Source organism: Mobula birostris, chromosome 17 (genome assembly GCF_030028105.1).
Source record: "Mobula birostris isolate sMobBir1 chromosome 17, sMobBir1.hap1, whole genome shotgun sequence".
Taxonomy (NCBI): Eukaryota; Metazoa; Chordata; class Chondrichthyes; order Myliobatiformes; family Myliobatidae; genus Mobula; species Mobula birostris.
The window spans coordinates 1,523,402-1,540,698 of NC_092386.1; the positions used below are offsets into that span (position 1 = coordinate 1,523,402).

At 41.4% G+C, this 17,297-nt stretch overlaps 1 protein-coding gene across 7 annotated transcripts in view; it reads left to right on the plus strand.

Moving 5' to 3' along the window:
* The window catches only part of LOC140211471 (spermatogenesis-associated protein 9-like), a 48,534-nt gene that overhangs the window by 6,206 nt on the left and 25,031 nt on the right, over positions 1–17,297 (plus strand). For 2 of the 7 annotated variants that reach the window (XM_072281188.1, XM_072281193.1), the window contains exon 1: positions 12,873–12,955. The exons of 3 other annotated variants lie outside the window; for them this stretch is intronic. In XM_072281188.1, the coding sequence (XP_072137289.1) occupies positions 12,883–12,955 (73 nt within the window). In that variant the 5' untranslated portion in view covers positions 12,873–12,882. Of the gene's footprint in view, positions 1–12,872; positions 12,956–16,141; positions 16,219–17,297 lie in introns of those variants that run through there. 2 more of the 7 variants (XM_072281192.1, XM_072281191.1) reach the window with 2 other exon arrangements.

Genomic DNA, 17,297 nt, shown 5'->3' on the forward strand with positions numbered 1-17,297 from the left:
CCATGTCTCCTCTTTATAGGGTTTGATTTCATTTGTTACCAACAGACACACTCCACCCCCTTTGCCTCCCTGCCTGTCCTTTTAATACAATATGCATCCCTGGACATTGAGTTCCCAGCTAAAATCTTTCAGCCACAATTCAGTGATGCCGACAACATCATACCCTCCTGAACAACCTAGCCTACCTGAATGCAAAGACTCTTTAGGTTCAGGTGTAACACATCTTTTTTTATAGATCGGATCTTCCCCAGAGGAGATCCCAATGATCCATAAATCTGAACCCCTGCACTCTCTACCAGTTACTCAACCGTGCATTCACCTGTGAAATTATCCTATTCTTACCCTCACTGGCTCATGGCACAGGCAGCAATCCAGAGATTATTACCATGGAGGTCCTGCTTTTCAGCTTTTTGTCTAACTCCCGATATTCTCTCTTTAGGACTCCTCCCATTTCCCACCTATGTCACTGGTGTCATTATGTATAAGACCATAAGCTCCCTAAAATCTCTTTTCAGGACCTCCTCCTGTTCTACCTACATCATTAGTGCCTCTAGCTGCTCGCCCTCCCTCTGTAGAATACCATGGACCCAATCTGAGACATCCCTGACCCTGGCACCAGGGAGGCAGCACACCATCTGAGTGTTTCTATTGCACCCACAGAACCTCGTCTCTGTTCTTCTGACTGAGGAATCTCCTCTCAACACTGCAGTCCTCTTCACCTCTCTTCTCTTCTGGGCAACAGCGCCAGACTCGGTGCCAGAGACTCAGTCACAGTGGCTCCCCATGCAGGTTGTTCCCCTCTATCTAAAGTAGTATGTTTATTATTGAGGGGAACGGCCACAGGTGCACTCTGCACTGACTGTGTGTCTCCCCTCCTTCTCCTGACAGTCACCCAGTTACCCGTTTCCTGCAACCTAGGGGTGACTACCTCCCTCTAGCTCCTAATTATCACCTCCTCATTCTCCCGTATCAGTCGAAGGTCATCGAGCCGCAGCTCCAGTTCCATAATACATTCTCTCAGGAGCTGCAGCTTGGTGCAGCTGGTGCAGATGTGTTTATCCGGGAGACTGGGGGTCTCCCAGACTTTCCACATCTCACACACAGTACAAAACAATGCTCCTGGAGCAGAATGGCTTCTGGATGAGAATGCACTGCAGTTCTTTGCCCAAACAGACGAGGAATGAACAATAAGAACAAAAAGAAAAACTTACCAGATATTTTATCTCTCCGAAAGCCAATGAGCCAAAGCCACTCACAAAATTGGCTGCTCGGTTTGTGCTTGCATTATTTTATTCACTCTTTCTAATGAATCCTGTTCAACGCTTTTTCACAGTCCTACTCTGAAAAACTGCCACAAAGTTCTGCCTTCTCAATCTTGAGGGCGGACCTGATTAAAAAAGGCAGTTCTCTTCATGTACTCCTGCCCAGTGATAAAGTCATCAGCTTAGTTGTGTTGACATCAAGGAAGAAATTATTTGCCTGGCACCAGGCCTCAAGCTCTTCCGCCTCCTCACTCCTGACAGGTCCTGACGAAGGGTCTTGGCCCGAAATGTTGACTGTGCCTCTTCCTATAGATGCTGCCTGGCCTGCTGCGTCCACCAGCAACTTTTATGTGTGTTGCTTGAAATTCCAGCATCTGCAGATTTCCTTGTGTTTGCAATCTTACAGAGGATAGCAGAATTCCATTTTGAATTCCAACATCCCAAGCTGTAATACCATCATGCTAACCACTATGGTATCGTGACACTCCTAGTATTAAATAGTGTTGAATGCCGAACTGAAGTTACAGCATCTTATGATAACAATCTCAGTATTTTTTCTTGTAACTGTTTCCTAACTTTCTCCTGGGTATGAGGATAAACTACATCCAGCTGTGGAGCATTTGCTTTGGGTAATGAGGTTACCATTAACCACAGCTACCACCAGGTCACCCTTAGGCAAGGTGTAGCACCTGTCAGCCTCCCTACCTGGGTTACAGTGAAGCCACGGATTGCAGGTGGTGGATGAAGCAGAAGGCAAGTTGTGAGTAACACAATCGATGGTTCCTGCTTCTCAGGTGCTGAGCAGTAGATCCTTTTAATAGGACAATGTTCAGGGTCACCCGTCTTGTAAAGACACTGCATCGGAAGCAAGCAAGGGGAAGCTGCTTCTTGTATTTCATAACGCAAACAACAGGAATTCTGCAGATGCTGGAAATTCAAGCAACACACATAAAAGTTGCTGGTGAACACAGCAGGCCAGGCAGCATGAGAGGCTGCCTGGCCTGCTGCGTTCACCAGCAACTTTTATGTGTGTTTCTTGTATTTCATCCCTAGTACAACCATGGTTAACACATACACAAATGTAAAAGACAACAGCGTAAATAGCAGCCCACTTCCGAATAGTGCGGACACCTCGCTCGGTACGGGATATCGTGTAAACAGACAGGTGAACCTGGATCGTCGTACCACTACTGTCAGCAAGAACAAGAGACTGCGAATCACCACTTGGAATGTTCGAACGCTGCACCAAGCTGGTAAGCTAGAAAAGGTAAAATTAGAAATGAAGAGGCTAGAAGTCAGCATCATAGGCCTAAGCGAAATAAGATGGAAAGGCACTGGAGTATTCTAGTCAGACGACTACAGGATGATATACTCTGGTGGAGATAAACATGAAAAGGGTGTTGCAATCATCTTAGACAAAGAAACATCCAAGAGCCTGCTAGGATACTGGCCTATCTCAGACAGAATGATGCTAATCAAACTAGAAAGACAACAAAACAACATCTCTATCATCCAAGTATGTGCACCCACAATGGCAAGCTCAGAGGAAGAAATTGTTGCCTACTGCCACTCCCTAGACAAAGCACTAGAAGAATGCAAATCACAAGAAGCCATCATAGTCATGGGCGACTTCAATGCAAAAATTGGTGAGGGAAGAGAAGACCATATTGTTGAGACCAGGGATTGGGAGAAAGAAATGAAAGAGGAGAAAAGCTTGTATCATGGTGTAAAGCAAACAATCAGATAATCACCAACACTTGGTTTAAACAACATCCAAGAAGGAAATGGACATGGAGGAGCCCAGATGGGAACAACAAAAATCAAATCGACTACATCACAATCAATAACAGATTCAAAAACTCGATAACTCAATCTAAAAGCTATCCTGGAGAAGACCGGAAGTGACCACATACCTGTCATTTGCAAAATGAAAATAAAGAGGAGAAAATTAAAGAAACCAAAAAGATCAGAACCATTGGATTATCGACAACTACAAAACAACCCTCATATGAAAACAGAATACACAATCAAGGTGAAAAACCGTTTTCAGGTTTTGGTGACGTCATTGTTCAGAATGGCGGCTTAAATCAACAGCTCCTCTGGAAAAACGCATATTTTGCCCTGTTAATCCATCAAATACAAGATCTTTTGAAAATATCTGAATTGATAAGGGGGGCAAGAATGGGGAGAAAGAATGGAGATTAAAAAAAAGCAACGCTGCAGAGCCTATGGAAGAGAGAGGTGCAACACGCGGCTCTCCTACACGCGTGCGTGGTGGCGAAGCTGACGTTGGGCCTCATGCGCGCGGTTCTCCTATACGCGCGGGTGGTGAAGCTGACGTTGGGCCTTATGCGCACGGCTCTCCTACACATGCGGGTGGTGAAGCTGACGCGGGGCCTCATGCAGGTGAAGCGGCAAGTATGACGAGGATTCTGGAAGAGATAAGGGAAGTCCAAAAAGATATAAAGCAGCAACTCAATGATATAAAGTCAGAGCTCACCAACGTCAATCAGAAAATAGCGGTGGCAGAGACTTGAATTGAGAAGGTGGAAGATCGCGTGCAAAACGTGGAACAGATACTAAGTAAGACGATAAAAATATTAAATCAACAGGAAAATAAATTGCTTAACCAGGAGGGAAGATCGCGACCGAAAAATATCATGATTTATAACGTTCCCGAAGGAGCGGAGGATTATCGATGATGGACTTTGTAGAAAAGCTGCTGCGGGAAGCACTGGAGATTCCCCAGACTATGGAGATTGAAACTGAGAGGGCACATCGTTCGCTTGTCCAGTGGCCTCCCGGAGACAGACAAAGTAAACCGAGCTCAATAGTACTTAGATTCCTTCGATTCAAGAGCAAGGCGGCGTTTCTACGAAGGGCCTGGGGTAAGAAGAGAGTTTTTTTGAACGGGAAGTTAACATACTTCGATCATGATTACCCCCCTGGTGGCCCTACAGAAATAGAAGGAGTATTCCGAAGCGAAACAAATATTAAAGCGAGAAAAGATTAAATTCCAAACCCCGTACCCTGCTAAACTGAGGGTATTTTACCAAGGAGGGATACGACTATATCAGACAGTGGAAGAGGCGACTACAGACATTAACAACAGAGGACTGCCCCATTAGCATGATCAAACCAAGGGAAAGTCTGGCTGAGCAGTTATCCCGATCTGCTTGGGAAATAGTAAGAGAACCAAGAAAGCAGGGGACGGGAGGAGGACGAGAGAAGGATATTAGGAAGAGACTGTGAGTTCTCCAAGGACAGCCCTCACCTCCTCCAGAAGACCTATAAGGTTTGGCTAACTTTAAAAGTGCTGATAAACTAAACGGAAGCAAAAATAGACGGTGATGTACCTATCTCAAGAAATACGTGTTAGAATGTGGATTTTATATTACTCAATTTTTAAAAATTCATTTATTCATTCCCTTTTCCCCACCTAAATGAGAATATATACATGGGAGGAATACATAGGGAAATCATTTCTGTATAATGGACATAGTTTTTTTTAACATAGAATAGTACAGCACATTACCGGCCCTTCGGCCCACAATGTTGTGCCGACCCTCAAACCCTGCCTCCCATATAACCCCCTGCCTTAAATTCCTCCATATACCTGTCTAGTAGTCTCTTAAACTTCACTAGTGTATCTGCCTCCACCACTGACTCAGGCAGTGCATTCCACGCACCAACCACTCTCTGAGTAAAAAAACCTTCCTCTAATATCCCCCTTGAACTTCCCACCCCTCACCTTAAAGCCATGTCCTCTTGTATTGAGCAGTGGTGTCCTTACTTACTCTTATGGGTACTGCAACGGGGGCGCTCAACCCACAGGTAGGAGGGGCTATCCCCCACGGCTAGACTTTTCTTCTAGCCCAACCCAGGGTCATCTAGAGACCCCAGTCTTGGAATCACACCTTCCTTACCTTCTTTTTTTATTATTCACGTTTCTTGACTCTTATTTGTTCAGGGAGTAGATCGATTATGTTCTACAAATTTCAATTTTATACTAACAGATAAATACACATAGCTAAGGACAAAGTAAAATTGATTTCTTTTAATGTCAATGGGTTGCTGAACCCAGTCAAGCGCAGTAAAATTCTATCAAAAATGAAAAAAGAACAAGCCCATGTAGTATATTTACAGGAAACTCACTTAAGTGATAATGAGCATGGAAAATTAAAGAGAATGGGCTTCACTAATTTGTTTTTCTCCTCATATAAATCAGGACATAGAAGAGGAGTTGCTATTCTCATCTCAAGTAAGCTAAATTTTGAAAAAGTATTTGAAATGGGAGATAAGGAGGGCAGATATATTCTGGTAAGGGGGAATATAGATGGAAATCCAGTTACTTTATTGCTCCCCCAGGAAGTGATATTAGTTTCTTCCAGAAAATTACTAATATTATGGTAATGGAAACAGAAGGTGTCTTGATATGTGGGGGAGACTTAAATTTACAATTACAACAAAAGTTAGACTCTTCCAATAGAAAAACTTACGAAACAAAGTCCTTACATAAGAAAGTTAACACTCTCTTTGAGGTTGTTGGCCTAATTGATATATAGAGGGACCTTTTCCCTGACAGAAGGGATTACACTCATTATTCTGCCCCCCTCCATTCTGTATATACAAGAATAGACTATTTCATAACATTTAGAAAAGATAGAGACAAAATGATCACCTGTGGAATTGGGACAATAGATGTAAGTGAACATTCACCTCTATATCAAAATCTGTTGGTTTTGACCTACAACCAAAAAATACTATATGGAAACTAAATTCAAGTCTACTCAATGATTATGATTATGAGGACACGCAGTCTCCTTTTATTGTCATTTAGTAATGCATGCATTAAGAAATGATAAAATGTTTTTTCCAGAATGATATCATGAAAACACACGACAAACCGACTTAAAAACTAACAAAAACCACAGAATTATAACATATAGTTACAACAGTGCAAAGCAATACGTAATTTGATAAGAACAGACCATGGCACAGTAAAAGTCTCAAAGTCTCTCAAAAGTCCCATCATCTCACGCAGACGGTAAACCTCCAGCGCAGCCGACTTGCCGGTGCAGCGTCCCGGAAGCATCCGACCACAGTCCGACTTCGAGTCCGTCCGAAAAACTCCGAGCCTCCGACCACCCCTTCGACACCGAGCACCGAGCACCATCTCTGCCAAGCGCTTCGACCCTGACCCCGGCAACAGGCAATATGCAAAGCTGAGGATTTGGGGCCTTCGTCTCTGGAGATTCTCAATCGCACAGTAGCAGTGGCAGTGAAGCAGGCATTTCAGAAGTTACTCTAGATGTTCCTCTGTACTTCTCACGGCTGTCTCCATCAAACCCGGATTGTGCACGGCCCCTAGTTACACATAATCGATATTCATTCGGAACGGCCGCGCGCTCTGCGAAGCGCTGCCATCTTCTTCTTCCTCCAGGTCCCCATTTTAAGGAACAAATTAAAAAAGAAATTGGTCTTTACTTAGAATTCAATGATAATGGAGAGGTTTCACCTCCCATTCTATGGGATACTCTGAAGGCTGTCTTCAGAGGGAAAATTATAGCGATATCTTCATGTAAGAAAAAAATAAGGAATAGAACACTAGAGGAATTACAAAATAAGCTGAAGGAACTAGAAAAAAACACAAATTGAGTTTGGCACACGATACACTAGAGGAAATTTTAAAAATTAGGAATGAAATTAATAGTTTGGCTACACAAGAAATTGGAAAAATTTTAATGTTTCTGAAACAGGGACACTGTAAAAGTGGATCTAAATCTATGAAAACATTGGCATGGAGACTGAAAAAAAAGATAGCAGAAAATACAATCCATAGAATTAGGAATCCAAGAACAAAAGTGATAAAAAATAAGCTAAGTGAAATTCAAGAAACTTTTGAAATGTTTTACAAAACTCTATGTTCCAAAGTTTCAGGGGAAAGCATAACCCAAATTGACACCTTCCTGAATTCTTCAGAGTTACCCACTTTAAGCAAAGAACAAAATAGAACGATGACTGCTGACATGACTGAGGCTGAACTAAAAACTACAATTAGTAGGCTTAAATTAAGCATGTCGCCAGGATCAGATGGATATATGGCAGTGTGGTATAAAGAGTTTAGAAGTGAGTTAATTCCTATTTTACCCTCCACACTGAACTGGACTCTAAGAAAGGCGCAAATGCCACCCAGCTGGAAGGAGGCGATAATCTCAGCTATACCGAAAGAAGGCAAGGATAAAATGGAATGTGGGTCATTTAGACCAATATCTGTTCTTAATGTGGATTATAGAATATTTACCTCCATCATGGCCAAATGATTAGAAGAGTTTCTACCCACACTGATACATAATGATCAGGCAGGTTTTATACAACAACGCCAAACACAAGACAATATATGAAGGACACTTCACATTATGGATCATATCAAAAAAATGAAATTGAAGCAATAGTGATAAGCGTGGACACTGAAAAGGCATTTGATTCAGTTAATTGGAATTTTCTTTGCAGAGTTTTACATAGATTTGGTCCACATGACACAATTATTAAAACTATACAGGCACTATACGGCAATCTTACTGTTAGGATTAAAACCAATGGATATTTATCCAATAGTTTTACCCTAGAAAGGGGCACGAGACAGGGTTGTGCATGGTTACCGCTACTCTTCGCATTATATCTGGAACCATTAGCTCAATATATCAGACAAAATGAAGATATCAGGGGAATTACAATTAAAGGGACAGAGCATAAATTGGCCTGTTACGTGGATGACATTTTGATCTATTTAGGGCAACCAACATACTCGTTACCTAAATTGATGCAATCCTTTGAACAATATGGCCAATTGTCAGGATACAAGATCAACATAGATAAAACTCGACTACTTTCATATAACTACAGCCCACCAAGAGAAATTGAAAGTAGATATCCTTGGGCGTGGCAAACAGAGTCCGTCAAATATTTGGGCATCATTATGCCAAAAGATTTGGCAAAATTATCAGAATGCAATTAATAGCCTATATATAAAAAAATTAAGGAAGCTATAACAAGATGGAACTTAATTCCTTTTCTTGGTCTCAGTTCAAGGATTGAATCTATTAAAATGAATATACTGCCCGGACTACTATATCTCTTTCAGACCCTACCAATAGAGATTAACCAAAATCAATTCAATGAGTGGAACAAGATGCTATCAAGATATATATGGCAAGGTAGAAGGCCTAGGGTTTGTGTCAAAACTTTGCAATTAGGAAAGGAAAAGGGGGGATGGGGCCTACCTTCTCTTGGAGATTACTATTTTGCAGCACATTTGAGAGCTGTGATATGCTGGTGCAACCCATTATATCTCGCTCAATAAAAAAAAAATTGGAACCATTGAAAAATCACTCTGAGCACCGGTGCCCCACAAGGCTGTGTACTCAGCCCCCTGCTGTACTCACTGTACACCCATGATTGTGTAGCCAAGTGTCCATCAAATTCAATATATAAGTTTGCTGATACCACAATTGTAGGCCGTATCTTGGGTAATGATGAGTTTGAGTACAGAGAGGAAATTAAGAACCTGGTGGCATGGTGCAAAAACAATAACCTATCCCTCAACATCAGCAAGACGAAAGAATTGGTTGTTGACTTCAGAAGGAGTAGCGGACCACACGACCCAATTTACATCCGTGGTGCACAAGTGGAACAGGTCAAAAGCTGTAAGTTCCTCGGGGTCAATATCACAAATGATCTGACTTGGACCAACCAAGCAGAGTCTACTGCCAAGGAGGCCCACCAGCACCTTTACTTCCTGAGAAAGCTGAAGAAATTTGGCCTGTCCTCTAAAGCCCTCACTGATTTTTATAGATGCACCATAGAAAGCATTCTTCTAGGGTGCATCACAACCTGGTAAGGAAGTTATCCTGTCCAAGACCGGAAGAAGCTGCAGAAGATTGTGAGCACGGCGCAGCACATGACACAAACCAATCTTCCATCCGTGGACTCACTTTACACCGCACGCTGTCGGAGCAGTGCTGCCAGGATAATCAAGGACACGACCCACCCAGCCAACACACTTTTCGTCGCTCTTCCCTCCGGGAGAAGGCTCAGGAGCTTGAAGACCCGTACGGCCAGATTTAGGAACAGCTTCTTTCCAACTGTGATAAGACTGCTGAACGGATCCTGACCCGGATCTGGGCCGTACCCTCCAAATATCCGGACCTGCCTCTCAGTTTTTTTGCACTACCTTACTTTCCCTTTTCTATTTTCTATTTATGATTTATAATTGAAATTTTTAATATTTACTATCTCCAGGGAGTGGGAAGCGCAGAATCAAATATCGCTGTGATGATTGTACGCTCTAGTATCAATTGTTTGGTGACAATAAAGTAAAGTAAACATTGAGGAGAGGATACTTCCCATCCCCATACAGGCAATTTTGGCTGATAACAACCTACAAAGTTACATAAATAATACTGACAACCCGTGGGTGAAATGCACTCTTAAAATATGGAAAACTATTATAAAAGAGTATAAACTAGAGAGAGACATTGCAATTGTTAAATGGTGTGCATATGACTCGGATTTTACGCCGAATAAACTGGATATTAGATTTAAGGACTTGACAGCTAAAGGAATAACAGCTATTTGCAATATAATGAAAGAAGGGACACTGTTCAGTTTTGAAATGCTCAAAGAGAAACACTTATTAGAAAAACAAGACTTTTACAAGGTATTTACAGATGCAACAGTATGTTAATAGGATGATTAAAAATGTAACCAAGGCAAGTACATGTCTGATAGAGCTATTTAGAAAAGCATATAATTCAGACAACAGTAGTAGAATAATTTCAAGCATTTATAAGGCTTTGTCAAATCTTAAAACACATTCAACTTCATACATTAAAACAAAATGGGAGAAGGAAGGAGGGATAATAATATCTGAGGAAGACTGGACAATAATATAGAGGTATCAATGGAAGTGTACCAGTTCACAGAAATGGAGGGAGTTCGGATGGAAAAACTTGATAAGATATTTTTTTACACCCTCTCAGAAATCCCATTATGATAGTAACCTCCCTGTTTGCTGGAGAAATTGTGGAAACCAAAATGCAAACCATTATCATATTTTCTGGGAATGCCCCGTTATCAAAGACTATTGGAGTGGGATACATAATGCCCTACAAGACACCTTTAAATGTGAAATACCCTTCGAGAGTAAGACCATATATTTTGGGTATATACCTCAAGAATGGTTGAAAAGAGATAAATATTTAATGAATGTACTGCTGGTGGCTGGTAAAAAGACCCTTACCAGGAAATGGTTATCACAGGAGAGCCCAAATTTAAATGTATGTATGGAAATTACAATGGACATTTACAAAATGGAGAAGATAACAGCATCTGTTAATCATAAATTGGAACAATTTTATTCATACCGGAAAAAATGGTTTAACTACATAACACCTCATAGGCCTGATTTTATTCTCACAAGTCAATGAATAGGCTGTAAAAAACAATCACTCCCTACTCTGTACATAGTTTTCTTCTTTCGATTTTTCTTTCTTTCCTCTCTTTTCTATAAGTGTATACCTCAGATAAATATTATGTGGAGGTTTGTGACAAATATGATTATATGATATACATGTATAGTATCTGAAATACATCTTATGGAAATGTTTGTTTGATGATGAAATTCAATAAAAAATAAATTACAAAAAAAAAGAAAAAAACATTTTCAATTGCTGCAGAATGAAGGAGGCAAATCTTCCTGGGACATACTGAAGGAATCCATGGTTGAAGTTGCAAAAGAAACCATCCCATGAAAAGAATGGAAAAGTAAGAAGAGATAGTTAACTGAAGATATAATACAATTGATGCAACAAAAACAGACCATCAAACAGCGAAGAATACAAACAACTTGATAAGACAATAAAAAGAAAATGCAGAGAAGCTAAAGACAGATGGCTAAATGAGAAATGCTCAGAGATAGAAATGCTACAAACCCATAACCCTGGAACAAAGTTAATGCACAGTAAGATTAAAGAACTAATGGGGAAATTACCTTGCTCAGCAAGTGGATGCATCAAGGCAAAAGACGGCAGCTTAATTATGAGCAAAGAGGAAATCCTAAACAGGTGGACAGAATACATAAAAGAAATTTTTGAAGACCAAAGAGGAGAAAAACTGAACATAAAGAAGAATCTTGAAGGACCGAGCATTCTAAAATCAGAAATTCGAGCAGCCATAAATAAAACAAAAGATAACAGAGCAACTGGTACAGACAACATTGCTGTTGAAATGATACTAGCTGAGAAGATTTTGGAATAGAGAATTCCAGAAATAGCAAATGAAATCTATGATCATGGGGAGATACCTGATGATTTAAGTAAATCAGTGTTCATCACACTTCCAAAGAAAGAGGCAGCAACAGAATGTGAGTTACATCGTACAATAAGCCTGATGAGCCACGTGGCAAAAATTATTCTCAGAGTAATCATGATGAGAGCAAGACGCTGTATAAAACCAGAAATCAGTAAAGAACAATGCGTCTTTGTGGAAAACACTGGAACCAGAAATGCAATTTTCGTGCTATGGATGATCTGTGAATGAGCCATCCAGGTACAAAAAGACATCTACCTATGTTTCATTGACTATACAAAAGCATTTGACACTGTCAGACAGCAAGATCTTCTGGAAATGCTTCAAGATCTTGACATAGATGGGAAAGATATACGTTTCTTAAGAAACTTATACTGGGACCAGACAGCATCCATCAGAATAGAAGGAAAAGTGAGCGAGTATGTGAATATCATGAGCGGAGTCAGACAAGGTTGTGTCTTTTCACCAGACTTATTCTACCTGTATAGTGAAAATATCTTGAGAAGTATCAAAGACATCAAAGGATTCGCAATTGGAGGCCATAATATAAATAACGTCAGATATGCTGATGACATCGTACTAATAGCTGACTCAGAAACAAAACTTCAAGAACTACTCACTATAGTGGCAGCAGAAAGTAATCGCAGCGGCCTCTCAATCAACACCAAGAAGACAGAAAGCGTGGTCATCTCCAGAAAGACAAACATCCCACAATGTCTGATTAAGATCGGAAATACAAACATTAAACAAGTCAACAAAGTCAGATATCTTGGCAACCTAATAACAAGTAATGGCAGGTGCGACACATATATCAAATACAGAATAGCAATGGCGAGAGAAGCTTTCCAAAAAATGAAGACCATATTAACAGACAGAAAGATGAGCACGTACACTAAAAACAGAATACTGCAGTGCTACATTTATTCTATCCTGACTTATGGAAGTGAATGCTGGACCACTTCCCCAGCAATGGAAAAGAGACTAGAAGCAGCTGAATTATGGTTCTACAGGAGAATGTTAAGAATATCACGGACCACAACACATCAAATGAAGAAGTTCTCAGAAGAGCCCAAGCAGTTTGATCACTCATAACAACAATAAGAGAATGTTAACTCAGATTCCTAGGACACATCGTGCGGAAAGATGAGCTAGAAAAACTCATACTCTCTGGAAAGATTGAGAGAGCAAACCTAGAGGAAGACCTCGGCTTATGTACATCAAAAGCATAGCCGAGTGGCTACACATCTAGGAAATGGAAGTCATGCAAAGAACGAGAGATAGATCTATATGGAGAACCATGGTCACCAACGCCTGCATCGGATATGGTACCTAGACAGACAGACAGTATCCTAACTCCTTCCAACTACTAGATTCTTTACAACACACACAAAATGCTGGAGGAACTCAGCAGGCCAGGCAGCTTCTATAGAAAAAAGTACAGTCGAAGTTGTGGCAGTTCTGCCGAAGGGTCTTGGCCGGAAACATCGACTATACTTTTTTCCATAGATGCTATCTGGCCTGCTGAGTTCCTCCAGCATTTTGTGTGTGTTGCCCGGATTTCCAGCAGCTCCAGATTTTCTCTTGTTTGTTATATTCTTTACACTCTTTATCGTATTTTGACAAAAGATTTCAATCCCAGACAGAACCTATCTTCAAAGTTGATGAGGGGCCTACTGTTGTTGTGAATGCCCTACAGTTTACAATATAATTGAAATTTCCTGCACTTAATGAAATAAGTTCCCATCTGAGGATGGGCCTGCTGTAAAAAGAAATGGCCCATCCTAGGAGAGGTTGTTGTACAAAGAAATAGCTCATCTCAGGATGGGCCTGTTGTACCAAGAAACAGCCCAGCTGAGGATGGGCCTGTTGTAGAATGAAATGCAGACATCCCACCTCTCCCGGAAGTTCCGCGAGTCTCCCACGTATTGATAGCGGCTCCCTGATGCCCGCAAATTATATACAGTATCCCGGAAATCGATTTATTTGTGAGCGAGAGAGAGAGAGAGAGAGAGAGCCATAGCAGAGTGTTCCAAAAAAAGAAAATATAAGATGTACTTCACCCCAGACTACGCTAAGGTGTACCCCTGCCTAATAGGGGTCAAAAATAATGACAGTGTTGCTCGCTGCACTGTTTGCAACAGTGACTTTTCTATTGCCCATGGTGGGTTAAGACTGTAAAAGACATTTTGAGGTGAGTTTAACAGGTGTCATTCGTTCATTGGCATAGCTAACATTATTTAAACTAGCTGGCTAGCTGCTAAGGAGCTACTCTATTGCAGACATCCCACCTCTCCCGGAAGTTCCGGGAATCTCCTGCAAATTGATGGTGCTACCTCCCTGAAATGAGTTTTTGCAGGGTGGGATGTCTGGAAACGGCCCAGCTGAGGATGGGCCTGTTGTAAAATGAAACAGTCCAGCTGCGAATGGGCCTGTTGTAAAATGAAACAGTCCAGCTATGAATGGGCCTGTTGTAGAGTGTAATGGCCCAGCTGAGGATGGGGGCCTGTTGTAAAATGAAACGGCCCAGCTGATGATGGGCCTGTTGTAGAATGAAACAGCCTAGTTGTGAACAGACCTGTTGTAAAATCTGTTCTGCTGCTCTTGTCAATCAGTTTAAACAAAGAGCCTCCTTCTGTGAGGGGAATGGGGCCTCAAATATCCAAAAATTCATCACTATTAGCATTCTGCAAAGCAGGTACTCTTGAATATTTTTAAAAATGAAAGTGCTTCATCAGTAATGACCTCTAGTGTGAACTAAATTTCTGAAAATGTAAAAACAGGAATTCTTGAAACTTCAGTCTGTAAGGAGACAGAATTGTGAGTGTGTCTCAGGTGGTTGGAAATACTTTGCCCCAGGTAGAGCAGGATGGGAAGGGCATGTTGGTTCACTAAATTATTTGTGAATCATTTTATAATATCTTCTGTACCGAGATACAGTGAAAATCTTGTCTTGCATACTGTTCATACACAGTGCATTCAGGTAGTAACAGAGTTAGACTTTCGTAGAGTGCACAGTGAGGTAGACCAGCTACAGAGAATGCAGTGCAGGTAGACGTAAGGTGCAGGGGTGATTGTGGGGTCAAGAGTCCACCTAGTGTACTGGTGAACCAGTCAATGGTCTTACAGCAGAGGGTGGAGGCTGTGAGTGATGCACACAAAATGGTGAGCTCAGCAGTTCCTGCTGCTGTCTGTAAGGAGCTTGTATGATTTCCCTGTGACCACATGGGTTTCCTCCTATGGGCCAAAGAGGAACTGGTCGGTAGGTGAATTGGTCATTTAAATCAGGGGTTTACTGTAAGGTACGGCTTGTTGGGATGAAAGGGCCTGTTCTGCGCTGTATCTCTAAATAAGTAAATAAATAAAGAGTTATTTGTTTAAAAGAACACTAGCTCTGGCGGTACCATGAGACCTAGGATCAGAATTAGGCCATTCAGCCCGTCGAGTCTATTCTACTATTCCATCATGGCTGACTTATTATCCCTCTCAACCCATTCTCTTTCTCACCATAAACCTTGATGCCCTTACTGTAAGGAGAGCACAGACACTGTTTCAGAGACATCTCAGAGACACAAGAGATTCTGCAGATATTAGAGATGAAGGGTCTTAGCCTGCAACATCGACTGTCCATTTCCCTCTATCAATGCTGCATGACCTGCCAGGTTCCTCCAGTGTTTTGAGCATGTTGCTGTGGGTACATTCCATTGTCATCACCATTTTGGAGCCAGATTGCTGGAGACGATGGGATGATCGCAGCAGCAGTCATTCAGCTCCTGTTCTGGGGTGAACAGGGGAAAGGAGGGGTTAACTCCTCTGACACTCAGGTTCGTTGTCAACTTAGTTCAGTAGAATCAAAGGTTACCCATCTAGATTTCAGGAACACAGTGTTGATGTTATTTATCCTGCTGTAGTGGGAGAGTGACAGAGTTAATCAGAAAGTATAGCTAGCTTTTGTATTGTAAATAAGAGCGAGATGATACTGTTGCAATTCAATCTAAAATATCAACATCAAGGATTTGCCTTGTACGTTTACAGGTACTTGGAAATCTGTTGTGGTGTGTTGGTGTGACAGGCAAAAAAGGCAACAACATTCAACAATTCTAAAAAAAAAATTACATAAAAAATAAACTTGGAGGTTAAAGTACAGATACAATAAAATATAAATACTAGCATGTGTTTACAATGCAAACAGCATTTTAAAAATGATTTAAAGCATTTCCATTTGGAATGGAGTTAAGCATGAAAATTCAGAACTTACTGACAATGATTTCCTGCTCCTCCGTATTCTACAGAAATCACGGACAAATCTAAAAGTAATTCTGATGCAAAATAAAATCCAAAAGTGGTGAGCTTGTTTGCATGTATAATTCATAATTCACAGACATTTTTGTATAAACATCTCAGCATTTTTGTGTCAATTTAAGGATGTTGGTAGGTGTTATTACATTAACTTGATTTTCTCCGCAGTGCATAACTTATGACTTTGCAATGACCTCAATGGCCTTGTGTTTCAGCCCAGACGCTTTTCGCTGATTGTATAAAGCAACGGCCATCGTCGGCATGTTCAGAATCATAGAAGTCAGAGAATCAGGTTTAATATCACTGGCATATGTTCTGAAATTTGTTATTGCAAATGTTGATGCTTAACTGATATTAGTTACTATCAAATAGAAAATGATATTAAGTAACTATTAAATAATTGTGGCCATTATGGAGAATTGGATGACTTAGAGGCAGGACTGGCTGCTGAATGTGCTGGGCTTTAGATGTTTCAGAAAGGACGGGGAGGGAGGCAAAAGAGAGAAGAGATTGCTGAGCCTCTGGCTAGGATCTTTATGTCCTCGTTGTCCACGGGAATGGTATCGGAGGATTGGAGGGAGGCGAATGTTGTTCCCTTGTTCAAAAAAGGTAGTAGGGATAGTCCGAGTAATTATAGACCAGTGAGTCTTACGTCTGTGGTGGGAAAGCTGTTGGAAAAGATTCTTAGAGATAGGATCTATAGGCATTTAGAGAATCACGGTCTGATCAGGGACAGTCAGCATGGCTTTGTGAAGGGCAGATCGTGTCTAACAAGCCTGATAGAGTTCTTTGAGGAGGTGACCAGGCATATAGATGAGGGTAGTGTAGTGGATGTGATCTATATGGATTTTAGTAAGGCATTTGACAAGGTTCCCCATGGTAGGCTTATTCAGAAAGTTAGAAGGCATGGGATAAAGGGAAGTTTGGCCAGGTGGATTCAGAATTGGCTTGCCTGCAGAAGGCAGAGGGTGGTGGTGGAGGGAGTACATTCAGATTGGAGGATTGTGACTAGTGGTGTCCCACAAGGATCTGTTCTGGGACCTCTACTTTTCGTGATTTTTATCAACGACCTGGATGTGGGGGTAGAAGGGTGGGTTGGCAAGTTTGCAGAGGACACAAAGGTTGGTGGTGTTGTAGATAGTGTAGAGGATTATCAAAGATTGCAGAGAGACATTGATAGGATGCAGAAGTGGGCTGAGAAGTGGCAGATGGAGTTCAACCCGGAGAAGTGTAAGGTGGTACACTTTGGAAGGGCAAACTCCAAGGCAGAGTATAAAGTAAATGGCAGGATACTTGGTAGTGTGGAGGAGCAGAGGGATTTCGGGGTACATGTCCACAGATCCCTGAAAGTTGCCTCACAGGTGGATAGAT